Genomic DNA, 18,270 nt, shown 5'->3' with positions numbered 1-18,270 from the left:
GACCGTCTTTAATTAGATTGAAAATAGTCATTACATACTGTTCTGGAAGTGCAGTGTAATGTGAGCTGATGTATTTGCAGATGACTTTATTAACCAAGGTTTTACTAATCTTGGTGAGGGGGGCTGAGAGGTGGAGAAAAACCAGAGAGTCAGAGAAACAGGAGGCTGTGTGTTTGTGAGAGACTGTTTGTTGAAACAGAATGACAAAGCTGGGTGCTAAGCCCTTTTCTTGTGTTGCTCAGCCATTCAAAAAGCCACAGCTTTTATTCAATGCCTAGTTCCAGCTCTTTCTAGGCTACACCCCCCTGTGAACAAATAGGCTTGTGCATGTGTGTTCTTGTATGCGTTTTAGTAACCTGTCTGCTTCCCAGTATCAGGGATGATGTGTACGTGTTGGCATTTTATAAGTATATGGTATATGCTCTGTATTTGATTTCGGTTCGCTGAGTCACACGTTGCTGTCACACAAAACTGTAATCTCTAGTTACAGCTTTCATTACAGCTTTGAAATCTGAGGTCGCAACTGCACAAATAAAAATGAATGATAGAGCACCTGTGTTGAACTTAACTTTGTGTTTCTGTGCATTATTGCAGAGAAATACTAATAATGAGTATATTCTTTCCAATAGGGCAAATGCTAATTCATTCGGACTGTGATGAGTGTTGGTACACACAAACACTCACACACACTGTTCTCACCAACAACATGATGTTTTCAGTGGAATTCATGCATTTGTCCCCAAGGACAAGTTGCTGCTCAGTCTGATGTGGTTTAGGAATCTCTGTTTTTATCTTCCACGCAGTGTGTTACCAGAGTAATCGACCTGTTATGAATGGATGCAGTGGAGCAGATGAAAGCTGGAAAAGAGAGGAGAAGAGGAAAGCGAGCTGGAAGGAGAGGAGAAAGAGAATTAGAGGAAAAAGCAGAGAAAAGGACAGCAGTGATGTAGACAATGGTTCCCTGGGCTGCAGTAAGGCAATGAGCGGAGACAGTTCCCATCAGGCTGCATGTTAAATGTAGACACTTCAGGCAGACACACAAACAGGACACTGAAGACATCAACACTGTGAGTCTCTGAAGGCTTCTGCGTGTCAGTGTGCCAGAAACACAGTGCAGGAAGTGCAGAATTTGTGGCGAATACAAGAGAATGTACAAGCCACCCCCCGCCCCCCTCGCCCATTCCCCCTCCCAACATTTCTCTTCTCTGTTCTCTCTTTCCTTTCAAGCTTACCCCTTTGTTACCTCAGCCACCTCTCTTAAATAAGTTTTTTTCTTAGCATTTCCCCCTTCTGTCTTTTTTTTTTTTTGTTCACCTTTAACTGTGATTTTCTTCCAGTTTTCTAATTTTAATGAATGCTGAGAAAAAAAATCAAGCTAGTCTCAATAGGACACACACAGACATCATCTGCAGGCATACCTTTCATACCTGCGTTGTACCCTTTGATTCATTTTAATTAGAATTTCAGAGCATTTAATTGAAACAAGACGGTTATGTAAGTGAAAGCCTTATTTGAAGACTAATTAAATTATAACCAATCTTCCCCTCTTCTTGTTTGACCTTTGCGGTACTTCATATTTATTACTGTCTGCACCACCTCACGTGATTCTTATCTTGTTGTGTGCTATGGAGTGTCGTTTGTTCATTAGCCTTATCGTCACAGGAGCTATTGCAGCAGTACACATATATGGGTGTCTACACTGCCTTTATCTAAGACAATGATTTGACCGCTCTTCTTTTATGTTTTCTTTTCCTCTTTGAGAGAAAAAGCAATGAGGTACATCAGGCATTAGCTTTATATCTATTGACATCTGCTATTTAATCTTAAAAATAGGATTCTGATTACTTATACTTTGCATAGTATAAGTCGCATTTTTTTAATTTTTCTTTGCATAGCTTGCCCAGTGGTGCGTCTTTTACTCAGGGGCGACTTATCTGTGATTTAAAGTGAAGAAGTACTGGGTCAAGAGAGACACAAATTTGATGGGTGAATGGCGTTCAGTGAGAATACAGCGTTACAACAGGCTTAGAAGTGTTGCACTTTTCCCCAATATGTGCACTTTACACTGCAGAGCGAATTTTTATGTTTTTCCCTTCTTTATCATGCTTTTCTGGCTTCTGTGAATTATACTCCAGAAAATAAAGTCCTGCTTATTGTATTTTTTTCCATAAATTTTATAATGTAAAACTTTAAGTACTGCCATTACTTTTTTTGTTTCTGTTTTTTTTTACCTGTTCTTTTATGTAGCGCTTATTATGTAAAGACTATTTGTTGACTTTTTTTCTTCAGTTTTCTGTTAAGGTACTCAAAAGCAAGTAATCAAAGAGATGCTTTTGTGATAGTAGTCCTTGAATACAAGTTTATTTCTTAAGTATGTTATAAATAGTTACAGTTAAATGATAAAGGTGGAGCTGATGCCAGGAGATGTCGCGCCTGCTTGTTATGTTGATATGTGTCAAAGAGGTCTTTTTATAGCAGCTTGAAATGTGCACCTACACATGTTGATGTGTGTGAGTGTGTGGCCCATTTGTTTGCCTTTCATCTGCGTGCCAGACTGGTAAATCAATCAGACCTTGCTGCGGTTGCAGTTACAGTATATTGTGTTTTGAATGTGAATCGTATTCCAGGTATCGCTGCCCTCCAGGGAGCATGGAGGGAAACAAAATTAAATCAGCAGCTGGGGTGGCATGCACACATCCCATCATGCACCACAACACACAAACATAAATGATTTCAGACAAACTGAAGCACTCACAAATACCCACAGTCCTTGACTAGAAAATCTGTATTTCCATATTCAGATTGGCGAGGTAGAAGCGATCTGCTGCTCACTTGCTTGTTTGCATTTTTCAGTTGCAGTTGGCTGAGTCATTTGCTCAGAAATTGGATGATGGCATCAGGGCGTCTCACGCAAAGGCAAAAACTGGGTACTTTTATACATCTAATTCAATATTTAAAACTTTAGAGTGTTTATTGTCAGTGTGGAAGGCTTAATTTTATTTGAAAAAACAGCTTTGTGCAAAATGTTGTAAAATTTTAAGGGGCAAACTTTCCTGGAAGGATTGAGAGTACAAAAAAAAGTCGCTTGATTTTTGAATTAAAGTTGGAGGTAATAGTTTCCATGTTGTGTTTACAGGAATCTGGGTTTTTGCCCATTTTCCTGTTGGCAATTAAACCTGATATCCTTAAGAAATGATGGACTTGGGTTCCCGAAATGGGATCTGACCCAAACCTTTATGAATCCAAGCTACATTAATTTTGTGTAAATAATTGCTGAAGTACAATTTTTTGGGTCCATGTCATACTTTTTAGTTGACAAAATAAAAATAAATCAATGGTAATCAATAGAAAAAAAAAGAAAAGGCAACCCCCCCCCCACAAAAATAAAAGATTTTCCTAATGCATATAATACAACCATTAAGTACATTTTAAAATTAAGGACATTTTTTATTTAAATACGAAGGAACTGTTTAACAACAAAAAAGTGAAACGCCTAATATATCAGATCATTTTAAATAGTTAAGAAAAATAAACATGTAAATGTTTTATTTATTTACATGTGATTGTAAGAGTAAATAACATGTTTAGAGATTGAGTTTAAAACTATTTATCTTCTTTTGCACATGAACAGAACTAGTTAAAAACCTGATCAGAGTAATGCAAAAAATTAGCAGGGAGTAATCTCTCATACTGCTCATCATTTAAAAGATTTTAGGGAAAGCAATCTGAAATGCATCTGTCAGCAATTAAAACACATACTATTGGCTCACTCCCAACAGTGAATGCAAGTGATGCTGTCAGAACTGTCGGTAAAGGGGTCATGACTAAGTCAGTTACAACAGAACACTGAAGGTAACATCTGGAGTTTTCCAACATTTCCAGCGAAGTCATTGGAAATGTGGTTATTTATGCCTTCTAGATCTAAGCAGGGGTTTCAGCGAGTTAAGCCTTAGACTGAGCTTCAGCTTCTTTTTGTCCAGGACAACTGTAAATAATCGAAACAGGTCTAAGAGAAAAACTGGTGAATGTGACTATTCTGATTCACATACACTCAGACATACACCTGGTTCTTTAGACAGCTCCCCTTAGGGCTACCTGTTTGTCAGTTCCTCTGCGGTTTGTAATTAGGAAAGTGGGGGGCATGGAAGATGCAAAGAGGAAGAGAGGAATGAAATGAGGGATAAAAAGAACAAAAACTAGAAGAGGGTGAAGACAAAACAAAGCTAATTCCACTGTAGTACAGGAACCACAGTTAACTATCAGAGCCCTTGAAGACTCATTTATGATGGTTTTTAGTTTCCACCACATCATTTCTTACAAAGACCTGCATATGTAATTAATACACAAACATAAGTGCACCAATTTTGTTTTGTCTTATTCCATAAGTCATACCGGAACAAAAAAAATGCAGCCTTTTTCTTTGTTTTATTATGTATTTTTAGACTCACTGGATCAATAGTGACAACATTTCTTCCAGGTACAGGATGGGCTAAAGAGAGGCAAAAAAAAAACAAAAAAAAAAAAACATCATTCAGAACCTCAAAAGTTCTAAGGCATCACCTCAGGAGGACAAAGTCATTGAAAATAATGTCCAAATGACACATGCCGAGGGCAAAGGCTTGATTACATTAGGCTTTCCCTTTGGAAGAGATAATAGTGGGAAACGAGAGGTGGAAAGGGAGCTTATTTACAAAGCATCTGTGGTGGTACCCTGTTTAGCACAAACAGGACAAACTTGCTGTTTGACAGCCATTGTGGGATGACTGACAGTGAGTGGTATAGCGGAATGAGGTAATGTGTGTCTGCGGATGTGTGTGTGCTGGTGAAGAGGGGCCGTGATGGGGTTAGGGGGGTGGCCCTCTGTTCAGGAATTCCACTGAGGAATCAACTCCTTGGCTTCACCACGTTGCACCAACTAATTACCATGACTCTGTGTATGTGCATGCATGTGCGCTTGTGTTTCTGGGTGTTTGTTGGGAGCACTAAGAGGGAAACCTTGCCATAAAATGGAGGGGACTTCTCCTAATCATTGCCCTCTGGCCCCGGACAAAGGCAAAAAGACGGATTGGACTATTTGAATTTGAATAGCATTTCTCCCTTTTCCTGTCTTTTTTTCTCTGCTTCTGCTTCACTTTGGGTAACAAAAGTGGGGCCAACAAAGATAGCTAACAAAGCAATCAGGCTAATTGTGCTAATAAGTTGAGTAAGGGTTCCTCGCTCTTAGTGTTGACACATTTCACTGTTTCTGTGGCTAAACACAGGCTCAAGTGTTTGGCAACCAGACAGCATAGTATTTTAATGGAGTGGCTACCCCATGCCAGGTTGCCATGTGCTAAGTCTGTTTGACTGTTGTTCTTGAACATAACAAAAGCAACTTGGAGGAGAGGTGGGGAGAAGATAATTAACTAATGGAGGAGCCTCTAGGGAGTGACTTGGTCTGTGGAGAAGCCATTTTGTTTTGCACTCATAGCAGAAAATGTTGGATGCTAGCTCGCCGTCATTAGCAAAAACATTTCAAATCTTGATCTGCGTCCTTATTGCCAAGATAAAGACTTTTCGTTTGCTGTTGATGTCAAAAGCAGGTAAAGCAAGCTCAGCCCCCTCACCTGTCAGCTATTTGCAACCTGGGACGAAAAAGAATATGCATTCCTGTCGCTCAATAATGAGTCTTTCTTCCCCTTTCCTCACTCAGCCCCCTTTTTTTTCTTCCTTTAAAGAAGCCTGCTTGTTTGAACAAAGAAATATTTTAAGAGGCTTGTAACTCCGGTGGTTGCGTGCAAGTGTGTGTTGGATGGATGTGGCCATAGGGACGAATGCTTCAGTGCCCTCCCCTGTTATTAGTCCTGCCCTGTCATTATGGGATTAGTCTGCAGGGGTTGGTTTTGCATCCATGTCTTATATTTGTGTGTGTGTGTGTTCATGTCAGCATTTATTTGCTTGTATATGCCTCCTCAAGCCTGTTTGTATTTCCACTTTTTTTCTCACAGTTGGAGCATGCAGAGAAAACAAACATCTGTACTATTTTCCTCTATGTTGGTTAAAATAATCCCAGGTGCATTCGACCTCTATGGCTAATGTAGTGTTCCAGATGCTCAAACTAAGTTGCTAATTGAAGTCTACATTCGCGGTAGGTGGTTGAACATTTTTGTCACTAGCATACACACAATGTGTCATATCAACATGCAAATAACCAGAGACAAATCAGCAAAAAAAAGAACAGAGGGGCATAAATCGACAAAAAAAAAAGCTCCAAAAAGACTTTACCTTTAAATTATTTAAAGGGTAAGTCAAATTTAAAGGGATAAATGTAAATAAAAGGGATAGAAAGCAGTCTAACGTGAACGCTTTTGCACTCTTGGTGAGAAAGGGAATAAAAAGTAAATGAGGGAAAAAAGGAAGTACACCTAGATGATGGATTAAATGTCCTTTTACATCTCTGCATTCTGATATACCAGTGTCTCCTACATCCTGCTCGTTGCATTCTCACTCTGGCAGCAAAATTTGCATCTTCATTTGTCTGATTTACCATCTTTGCCTGAACCTCCTGCTTCCAATCTTCAATCAATGCTCGATTCATTTTACAACAACTACAGGAGTAAATAATTATGAATTGTGATGTGCAGATTTAAAACTAGAGTGTTTTCGGATTCCAGAACAGGGTCTTAGCTGCGTAGTGGTTGCTTCATCGCTAACTTGTCATTCTGGTTTTCTTACCATTTAGTTTTCTTTTTCTCAACCTGCACATTAGGCATCCATCCAGCATCTTCTTAGAAGCCTTCAAAAGATGTTTGCTTTGGAAGATACCTCTTTTTTCCCTTTAATCTATCTTGGTTTACCTGCCTCTTTTGCTTTATTATCTGCAGAATTTAATATAAGCCTGTAGTTTTGGCTATGAAAGTACTTGCTTTGTTGATGAGCATTCAGCTCTTCAATTTCACTTTGGCCTGGGTTTGTGTCTCTTTTCTTCCACCAATGTTTTATTTTTCATGCAATAGTTAATGTTTCACTTATATTTTACTGGATTCACTATAGTGTGCACAGGCATAAAAACCAAACCAGAAACACAATTTTCACACAAACACAATAACAAACAGAAACAGTGACAAAGATGGAGCAGCCAGGTTAAGTCAGGGTCATCCAGTGATTTAGCTCCGCCGATTGACTTAGGATTGATGCTCCACTTTGGCCACAATGGAGGGCTTTGCACCAAATACATGCACACAATTGGCCTCTGACAGAGGGACACACACACACAACTAGTAATGCACACAAACCCACTCCCAGTTTGGTTGAACAATGCAGATGCATTGAAAAAGGAGGGGTTATAGATGCACCTGCACTCCAGAATGATCTGCTGCCCAAACTACTGAGTCAGGCTGTACAAGTGCGTGCGCGTTTTGCATGCATGGGCTTTAGATCTCCCCACAGTTCTCGTTCTCTCTATTTAATCTCAGCCTCCCTCTCTACCTCCATCCCTGAATGTCATTGTGTTTCACTGGGTTGTCATTTTTCCTGCAAGGTCAGCTCTGATGACAAGCTAGAGTGCCATACGCACAACCCAGTTGTAATGATGAAGACCAAATAGTCAAGGTATATCACTTCAGCTACACTGCTTGTCAGTATCAAGTCCCAAATTATACCCTGTTGCTGTATGAGACGGGGGAAGTCCTGCGGCTGACATGTGCCGACACAGTTTCTGAGATGAAGACACTTCTAGGCCGTACTTTGCACAAGTGATATGTTCGTGTGGTTGCAAGGAGTACATTTAAATTGTACATGTATTACCGGTGTAATATGCTCAGCAGAAAGACTGTTTCTCAGGGAATGCGGGGGCAAGATTCAAAGGGAATTCCCGCCAGCAAAAGCACACAGTCTTCTCTGTGTTAATTCACAGGGGGCTTGGCTGTTAGCATTTGCCACTGCCAGTACTCCTGATACAGTACTGGTGACAGCAGGTACCTGGAAAAGGTATCAGGAGAAAATGGAGATGTTCATAATGTAGTAAAGTGGACAGTGAGACTTCTTCAAGCTCCTTCTTTAGAACTATGGCTGGAAAAGTGGAACATCATGCCACTCTTTAATGGGAAAGAAACAGCTACTAACTGTCTGGCCTTGCTGTTTCATCATCTTTTACTGTCATGTAGAACAGCGCAGCGGTTGAGATAATAACTGTACCTGCTCACTTTGCCTTGAGCGGCAGGTAGTAAAAGACCCTACGTTTAAATTCTTCCTTCTGTCTCATAGAACACTGCTGCCTTCGCCAGTAAAAACAAGAAGGTTGAGAGGAAAAAAGGAATTTGCAGGAGAGGACTCATGCCACCATGTTTGTTGTTGTGTCTTTTGGGAATTAAGTTTAGCTGTGGGAAGAGTTGTATGTAAAAGTGACCTCTGTTTCTCTTAAGTGTTGTTCTTTTGTAACACCTAACTTTATTGCCCCTCTCTCAGTTCGAGCCTTCTGTTGGGTTGTATATCATCTGGAGTTTTACAACACGTTCCCAACTGTATGTGTGTGTGAACCCTGTGGGAAGCTGAACAGCTTCTCTCAGAGTTTTGCCGTTGCATTGTTTCCCTTGTTCAAAAGAAGCACATAATTGAGACAAATTAGCCAAATAAAATGTCATGCAACACCTCAATGATCAGCCACATAGATCTGGGCCTCACTCCTCTGCTGTTGTCTATTCTTTATGCCCAAACACACTGTCACGCATACAGTAATTCTTTGTCTGGTTGTATTCAATATCATTCAAAGAGCATCCTGTCTGTTGAGTTATTCAACCTGTTATCTGAGAACTGCTTTGCTCAAAGGCTCTTATCTGTTACTTGGATCATTTTACAAGCTTTATGACATTGTTGTAAAACCATTGAAAGTTCTGTTGACCTTCTTTTCCATTCTGTTCCTCTTTATCTGAATGAGTTGTCTAACTGGGATGTTTTCTTTTTTTGCCTCCATTTACAGAGACGTTAATGGACACAAGGTGGGCCACAACGGAATTAGCCTGGACTTCACATCCTGAAACTGGGGTAAGTTCAGTCAGCATTCTCTATAACTCGATTTTTTTAAAGGAAAAGAAAAGGTACTAGTTTTAACACTTTTAATGGGAAATGTTAACATTCATCAAGATGCGCTTGTTAGGGAGTATAAAAAGACTGAGGACCATCCGATTTAATCGCTCCGCCCAGGCACAGATGTTCCTTTAACCCTGCATCAGTGCACTTAAGACACAAAAAGAAAGCACTAAATTTTCTAGAGTTTGTTTTTAAACACTGAATTATTTCTCAGTATTGACCAGTCATACATCTGTGGGTTCAAACTGACTTTATATAAGATACACGTGACAGCATCATTTACTTTCCCATGTGGCATCCACAATGAGCCAAAGAAGAGCAAAGAATCCTGACCCTTCCTCATCTGTACTTCAAAGAGTGCCAGCTCTCCTCCCCTTGCCTTTGTGCTGTCCTCTGACTAGGCCCTTGAGTTTTGAAAGGTGGGCCCCCACTTTTTATATTTAATTGTTTCCCCTGCACACTTGCAGGGAGATTCCTCCTTCCCAGTTCGAAGTCACCCACCCTCCCTATTCTCCTTCTGGTTTCTTCCCAGCCAGACACATTAGCCAGCTCAGCTGTAAACAGTCAGTAGGACAAATGCCCTCGCAGCCTGTCACGACCTCCCTGCTCCTCCCCTTCCATCCTCTCATCTTTCCATCGTCCCTGTCTCACTTTTCCTGTTAAACCACAATGCACGAGTAAGGCTCCCACCAGCTCCTGAGGCTCGTGGTATAAAACCTAAAACCCCTCCCTGCTTCTTTCAAAACTCAACGTGTAACAGATGCTCCTTTTCGGGGGACATATATAAAGTGGTGAGCTTCTTGCAGTCCAGATTCCCACATTACTAGTCAGAGGAGTGGAGTAGAATTTTTCCCTTGGCTTTCCTGTCATGCAGCAGAAGGTGGCACAGACAGAACTTGTCCTCCCAGTTATTTTTCTTCCTTTTGTACCTTTGTTTCTTTTTTTTTATTTTTCAACACTCTGAAAAATCAATTCTCCCTATTTTTTTAATGCACACTTCCTCTGTATGTGACTATTTTGAGTACTTTCGCTGCCTGTTTTTTTTTTGCAATATAAGAGATTTAAAAGGAAGCAGTGCAGAGGCTGGGAAACAAGAGAAGCACACATGAGTGTTTTGGGAGAAAGAGAAAAAAAATATGAAGTCAAATTTAACAAAATACCTTTAAAGAGAAAATATATTTAAAAGTTGTAGGATGGGGAAAACATTAGGCGTTTTCTTAGAAAAATATTGAATAGAATCGATATACAAGTAAACTTTTGTGCCACCCTGCTGAGTCTGCATCACAAGATCTGTTTTTTTTCAGTTTGACTTAGTGCATACAATGCTGGAAACACATATAGTCACATGGGAAGCATATTAAAGCATTGATAACTCTTCACGCGTGGGCGTTCTTTCTGATTGTTCTTCCGCATCATCTTATCATCTCTTCAACATTCTTTGCATTTCTGAGTCTCAATGTCTCTCCCACGACATTGTTTAAAGCAGACAGTGTTTTGAAGTGTATGCATGTTTTTAGACCTTGGGCAAGTTTACTAGTTTATATGTTTTCTTTCTGTATTTTCACATAAGGTAAAACCTCTGTTCCGTAACTAAATAAGCTGAAGGGGAATTCCCTTCAGCTTATTTAGGTATAGCAGCCATGGGAAAACCCATGGCTGCTATACATTATGAGGTATAGCAAGCATAGGATTTTTTGCAATGGCACAGCAGAAAAGTTGATAATTATATTTACGGTAATGGAATTGAACCCATTGCTCATGGTAAAAATTCTCCACGTTTTCATAAAATGCGATTTTTAATATGTTATACTACATTTATATGCTTGTAACTTATGGATTAAGTGTGATTAATTTAAACATTAGGTTACATGGTTTCCTGAAAAGCCACATTTAATTAAATACTTTTTAATAATTTATTATTGAGATTCATTCGAGGGCTCCTGTTTTTTTTTTTTATTCATTACAGGAAAATTGCAGTCTCCTAAAAGTATGGTTGCTTTCTAAATTTTACAAGGCAACAAGCAAACAAACAAAAAAAGAATAAACCAACAATAAAGTTAAACCAGAAGAAGATAAAAACAAGAAGTAACTCTTAAAGTCACAACTAAACTTTCAGATGCAAAAACATTTATCAAGGAATGCGTCCTCTTTTTATGGAAAACATTGAATCAAAATGTCTGTGTTGAAAGAATTATTTTTAATTCTACACCTACTTCCCACAATGACTAACTATTTGTAATAGTTTTGCAAATGTTAAAACAAGGCCAACGTTCAAGTGTTATTCTATCCTGACACTTGATATGAAGTATTTGTTTTCTGTAAACTGCATAGAAAACTTGCAAAGTAGCATTTACTTGTTTTGAAAGAACAGTTTGTTGACTAGTTTATATGCATCTGCACTCACTGGTTACTGTCCAACAAAAGCTGACAATAGACAAAACTCACATTTTCTGTCACTTTATCTACTTGATGTTAGAAATAAGGGAACATATAATCACTTCTGTTTCTCTGCCTAATCTATGTGGCTTCTGAAAGAAGCTTTGATTATAATGACCATATAGAAAGTGTAGCTGTTTGGCATAGCAATCAATGTGATAGAAAATCGATCACCAAAAACCTGGCCCTTGTCCCTCCTCTATTCAGCCTTGGGTTTACAAAAAAGCCCTGCCTGCTGGTGCATGTCTTCAAGCACCAGCTCAAGCAGACAGGTTCACACTAGAATTTTAAACTATCGCACCTAACTTTCTGTACACACCCACAAACACTTGGCTGTATCACTTCTTTGCAGTGGGTGATTTATTACACTGAACTAGATTCCCATTGACACTTCATGCTTTCAGCCATCCCATTGACCTGGCTGGTGATTATCGATTCCCTCAGGTCTTTTCCTTCTTCTTTTGCCATCGCTTTAATGCCGCCGCTAAACTACACCCATTCTCCATATCTCTCCCTCGTGGCCTCCAGGGTCTTGGATGAATAGCCCTGTCTCCACCACATCCATATCACAGCTTAATTAAGATGATCCAAGCTTAAATGGAAACAACAGACTCTAAGGGATAAATTGACGGGTATTTAAAATACTTTTGAGAAAGTCAAATGCTTTCAGGCAAAGGTTAGACCCAATCACAAAACCACTTACATTGATGTTTGTTGCAGGCTTTTGATGAGATGAAAACAATTGGTTTTATTTTATTTATTAAAAGAAATAGGTGGCAACTAAGATGTTTACTCCCTTGGTTTTGATTCAGTAAATCTAACAATGTTTTGACGCTAAGCAGAGCACTTCAGTCTAGTTTCCTTGCACTCATTTCATTCAGCCGGTACATTTAAGTAATACGATCCTATTTTCTACTGAGTAATTTACCTCCTGGGTACTGTGGGAACACTGATGTTGAAGATTGTAAAAACAAAAAAAAAGCATGAAGGTTAACCAACGCCTTTTTTCAGTCTTTATTAGAGGACGTTACAGTCATTGCTCCATAATTGAAGCATAATTAGTTGTGTAGCAATGTGGGTTCTACTTCACAACAGATATGAGGTAAACATGCTGTGGTGGCTTTATGGTGAGAAGGTGACAGGCTGCAGTAATTGTGATAAATCTGCAGCCCTGGTTCCTGCCTTTTTCTCTACATTAATCAGGAATGAAAATTATGGTATGGTAAAATAAAGGCACAGGAAATCATCAAGATATTGGAATATTTTTAAGTCTCTAACTTCTTTATGATGTCTTTCACTTTTTATTTTCTTTCACTGATTAATGATGTGCGGAGCTGCACAATTTTAAGTTGTTAATGAGGAAACATACTAAAAACATTTATAATTTTTAATTAATAATGTTGCCCATCTGCTTTCTTTTTAGTGGGAAGAGGTGAGTGGCTATGATGATGCCATGAATCCCATCCGGACCTACCAAGTCTGCAATGTTCAACAACTTAACCAGAACAACTGGTTACGCAGTGATTTTATCCCACGTAAAGATGTTCTTCGAGTATATGTGGAAATCAAATTCACAGTGCGTGACTGCAACAGCATTCCCAACATACCAGGGTCCTGCAAAGAGACATTCAACCTCTTCTACTATGAGTCTGACTCTGATTCAGCCACAGCCACCAGCCCTTTCTGGATGGAGAACCCCTACGTAAAGGTGGACACAATAGCACCAGATGAAAGCTTCTCCATGCTCGACTCCGGACGAGTAAACACAAAGGTCCGAAGTTTCGGGCCACTCTCCAAAGCTGGGTTCTACTTGGCCTTCCAGGACCTTGGTGCCTGCATGTCACTCATCTCAGTGAGAGTGTTTTACAAGAAGTGCTCCACCACAATCGCCAACTTTGCAGTTTTCCCAGAAACAGCGACAGGGGCTGAAGCAACTTCCTTAGTTATTGCTCCTGGAACTTGTGTCCCCAATGCCTTGGAAGTGTCCGTTCCCCTGAAGCTCTACTGCAATGGAGACGGAGAGTGGATGGTTCCTGTAGGAGCCTGCACCTGCTCAGCTGGTTTTGAACCAGCCGGGAAAGAAACTCAATGTCAAGGTGAGTGTTTTCATAACAGATAAGGGTCAATCCAGGATTTTATTCTTTGTTTGTAGTTTTGCTGTTGTAGATTAATACGTTTTATTTTTACCAGGGTTAGGACATTCCCGGCTTCCACTGATGTAGAGTGACTTATTTTGTGTTTTGTGCTGCTCTACACCTCCCTGTAAGATGATCATGGGGCTATATTGGATTTTTCTTGTCATGCAGAGAGCATGTCAATGTCAAATCTTTTAGGATTTAAATGGGATTTTGGTGAAAATACTGATTGAGTCTAAATTTCTTTTGGCCCAGAGGCCATAGCCTTTTCTTGAGTTGTCTATCAGGGTTACGATAATGCAATTCTTAACATTCTATAGCATTGAGCAATTTATAGCACAGATTTGCCTTTCAAGTTCTTGCTAACTTAATGTAAATGAAGCTTGGGTTGTCTGTTTATGACAGCTGGGATGCTCATGGTTTCAGGTCTGTTGGAAAACATGACGAGTTCACAGAGGTTGAGGTAAAGGTGAATTTTAACAGCATGGTCTCGTCTGAAATTGAGTGCAGGTGACAGCGGGAGAAGAATGAAGGATAAATGGAAACTGTGTGTGTGTGTTGAGGGGTATAAGGGCGGAAAATTGGGCTCAGGGTGTGTAGGTCAAATGGAGACAACTGGATGAGAGGGAGGAAGAGAGGGCAAGGGAGAGAGCTGGCAGGGTTATTGATCAGCAGGGGCTTATTGCACTGCCTCTGCACATGTTCAGCCTGTGTGGGGTTTGTGCATTATCTTTGCTTACTTGGGCTGAGAAGGCTCATTCTTCTTGTCACTGCGCAGAGGATGAGGTCACAAGCAACTTGTCTTCAAATTCCAAGCCCATGATCAGGCAGAGAATGGGTGCAATCCATAGACCTTCTTGATGTCCCCAGAAATTGAGTATGCACTTACTTATAGGAGGAGGAAGTAAATCCAAAGTGTATGTGGTTAGAAAAGCATTTGTTTACTTTTGGCAGCTCAAGGTTAAAGCTCTGGTGACTGGGCCCTGATAAACTGCTCTCTAATCACTGAAAACCACAAGGGATAAATCTCTCAGCCTTTCTTCTCTTTTCCTTTGGTCCACTCTGCTTTTACCTTCTCTTCCAGTTTTATTTTCTTACATGGTTCATCATTTCATTGCCTCGTCAGATGTCCTTCTTGTCTAACATGCGGTTTCTGCTCTTTTCCGTGCGAGTTCTCACTATTGCCAGTCCTTCCTAATCTGAAGGCCGTTGCTCTCATTAATTAGCCTCCAGAGATATAGTTAGGATGTCAGCATTAATATTAATCGATGAGCACTTTTTTTGTGCCTCCTTGCTCATTTTTGCAGCATCCCCCCACCCACCCAATACTCTTAACTTTTTTCATTCCTCACACTTTCCATTTCCACCATACATTCTAATCACTTCCTTAAGCTCTATGTTCTGCATGAGAGGATAAGACACAGGGGAGTGAGGAAGAGGAGTAGAGGCTGTGGGGGTGAAAGCTCCTACAGGATTAGCATTTTCAATGCCTCCTTCTCTCCCTCTACCCCCTTGTCTGTCTCTGCCTCATTCTTTAATGGCTCCTCCAAGGGAAAAAACAGATGAAAGGAGGAGGATGACCCCTTTACTTGCTGGAAGTGATTGATCAGCACTCCTGATCTTTTTTTTTTTCTTGAAAAATAGCCCTTTTTTTAATGGAAAATGCTCTTGCTACATCTGTAGTTGGGCTAACGTGGTCAAAATGCAATACTTGTCCTGGTTAAAAAATTTTTTTCGTTTTCCTTGTGTTAAGTACATTTAAATAAACTTTTATTGGTCATGATACCGATTCAAAAGGTTGCTTTACTACTTCGCTAAACTTTAGGGGATTTCTTATCTATTTATCAACCTCTGCCTGTTAGCTTGCTGTGCGGATGAGTGATTAATGGTGGAAGAACAAATACACTTAGTGTTAACATATACTCAGGGTTACCGGTAGTTTTGAGCTAATATTCAACTTTTAAAAGCAGGAAAACAGCAGGAGCAGTTAGTGGTCTGCTGTGAATTTGATCCCCAGCCTTTGCAACAGGAAGCATAAATCCAGAAAAGAAGCTATGTGATAATTATCATTCAGAGGGGACAAACTGCGTTGTGTGTCCTTGACATTGATGAGAGCCGCCGCACCACTGGATCAGCTAATCAACTGCCCCTTGTAAACTTTGCCTGTCTAACTTGCTGCTGTCGCTTTTATTAAGCACCGCCACAAGCTCATTCATCTTTTAACAAGACACTTTATGAAAGATATGGAGGCTGCCAAAGTGCTGTGGATCCCAGTGCTGCTGTTATGGTTTTCCTGCCTGTCTGTAACTTATCACTAGACTTATAACCTTCCAAATAGCTGCTATAAATGGAGATAGGACTTTTTCAAAGGCTAGCAGTGTTTTGACCTGATTAACGAGGCATTGCTCAATAAAGAGCCAGTTTAGGTAAAACTATGTTAAGGGAAGGCCTCTTTATAGATGTGGTGCAAAAAGCCTCTCAACATTTACAGACTTTTCATCTGAAAGTCTGTTTTTTCACTAGAAGCAGCAAACAAAAAGACTGTTCACTTACGGGTTTTTAGATAGCCTGAATTGACAACTTCATGGAATGGGCCTCAGGCTTTGATTTGTCCAATGATGCAGCATCACTTAACACATTTAATGTTAAATTAGTTTAGAAAGAAGAATAATAGTATATAGCCTTTAAAATCTTACCCGTTCTTGCTTGTTTTGTTATCAGCTTGCGGCTCGGGCACCTTTAAGTCCAAACAAGGGGAAAGCCCCTGTCTTCCATGCCCAACCAACAGTCGTGCCACCTCTGGGGCAGCCAGTCTTTGTTCCTGTCGAAATGGTTACTACCGCTCTGACACGGATTCCGCAGACTCTCCTTGCACAAGTAAGTAAAAAGCATAACTTCATTTGAATTTTTTTTATCTGGTCTTAGTATTTAGACAGTTCATTTTTATGCACTTTCAGATGAAACTGTTGTGTTCAGTAGCAAATGAGATGAAAAAGTTTTTCTTTTTTCCCAGCCTCTGTGCTGGAGTTGTGTTCTCAATGACTGATAAAAGCAAGGACAATGTTCCCACCATATCCCACATATGGCAAACACGGCTGCTTACTTTCCCAACATTATCAGAACTTTTTCATCCAAACCCGCCTCTTCCCATCTGTCTGTGAAGTCTATGTACTCTCAGTATTGCATTCTCTTTAAAAGCAAATAGTTAAGTGTTCAGTAGCAGCAAATATGCCGACATTGGAACAAATTCGTTCAATGGAGAGGAAGATGCTATTTCTACTGCAAGGGTGGGGGTATGAATCTCCCACAGCGCTGTAAAAGATAAGACTCTGGTAATTGGATAAGAATTGCCAAGGCTCTTCCAACAGTTTGTCTTACGTGTTCCCTCCAGCACACTGACACACAGAAGCAGAGTGGAAATAAGCATGCAATTCAAATTTGAACTCCTGTCCTCATTTTTTTTCTGAAGGACTGCAAGAAGAGTAGCTTTTTGTGTGTAAGGAAAAAGATATATATATATATATATATATATATATATATATATATATATATATATATATATATATATATATATTTTTTTGTCTCAATGCATTGGAAATGTACTAATACCACAGCACAGTGGAAAATTACTGGGTCAAAAATTGTTGAATAATGAATGTATGTGAACATAAAGCCACATCCACTGTGTTTTTCAATGTGACTCTTAGTCTATTGTCAGTCTGTCTCTGAAGTGTCACCAAGGCAGTTTTTCCCCGTATTGTGCCCTGAGATTAAATTTTTTCTCATTCCAAACCTATTTTCCTCATCTCATCAAAATTTCGACTTTCCTTTCCAGCGGTTCCATCTGCACCACGTAATGTCATCTCCATTGTCAACGAAACCTCCTTGGTACTGGAATGGAGTGAGCCTCGCGATTTGGGCGGACGTGAAGACATCATTTATAACGTCATCTGCAAAAAGTGCCTCCCTGAGCGAGGAATGTGCTCCCGGTGTGATGACAATGTGGATATTTCGCCGCGTCACCTCGGCCTAACGCAGCGCCATGTAACGGTCCGTAACCTTCAGGCCCACACTCAGTACAGCTTTGAGATCCAAGCTGTCAATGGTGTTTCCAGCAAGAGCCCCTATACACCTCAAGTCTCTACAGTTAATATCACCACAAATCAAGCAGGTAAGTTCACCATTAACAGATATTAGATAAGACCATGTGACAAACATTCAAAGTGCAGAAAAAGAAATAAAAAAGTCTTAAGAGAAGTACTAGGTTTGTAAAGAAGAAATTGTATTTGTTGTGCGTATGTGGGAGTATCCTACACATTTCTCCTATGAAACGGACACAGAAGGAAGACGTTTTTGACTGAGCTTAGAAGGGAACCTTTTTCACACGCCTACAGCATGCTCTGTAGCAACACTGATGCAAATAGAAAATGCAAGGCAGTGTGTATTTAGAGCGTTAAACCATCAGTGTTCTGTCTGCCCACTGATTCCAACCCACCACTCCTGCAGCTCACAGCAGCACCAGTAAATAGGGCAATATATCAGTCAGTGTTAAGGTTGTATCATGTTGAATTTAGTTCTTGTTTTAGATTATGTTTGACAGGGTGACAATTCATGCAGATACTTACAGACTGTA

The 18,270-nt window shown here is 40.0% G+C and overlaps 1 protein-coding gene across 6 annotated transcripts in view; it reads left to right on the top strand.

Annotated features, from left to right (window-relative positions):
• ephb3 (EPH receptor B3) overlaps positions 1–18,270 on the top strand; it is a 52,807-nt gene that overhangs the window by 16,748 nt on the left and 17,789 nt on the right. For all 6 annotated transcript variants that reach the window (XM_020702347.2, XM_011473975.3, XM_020702346.2 and 3 more), the window contains exons 2-5: positions 8,957–9,021; positions 12,926–13,598; positions 16,359–16,514; positions 17,473–17,808. In XM_020702347.2, the coding sequence (XP_020558006.1) occupies positions 8,957–9,021; positions 12,926–13,598; positions 16,359–16,514; positions 17,473–17,808 (1,230 nt within the window). The remainder of the gene's footprint in view (positions 1–8,956; positions 9,022–12,925; positions 13,599–16,358; positions 16,515–17,472; positions 17,809–18,270) is intronic.

The sequence above is a fragment of the Oryzias latipes genome, chromosome 4 (genome assembly GCF_002234675.1).
Source record: "Oryzias latipes chromosome 4, ASM223467v1".
Classification (NCBI taxonomy): domain Eukaryota; kingdom Metazoa; phylum Chordata; class Actinopteri; order Beloniformes; family Adrianichthyidae; genus Oryzias; species Oryzias latipes.
Note: the sequence above shows the minus strand (reverse complement) of the source record. Positions and strands in the feature narration are given on the sequence as shown.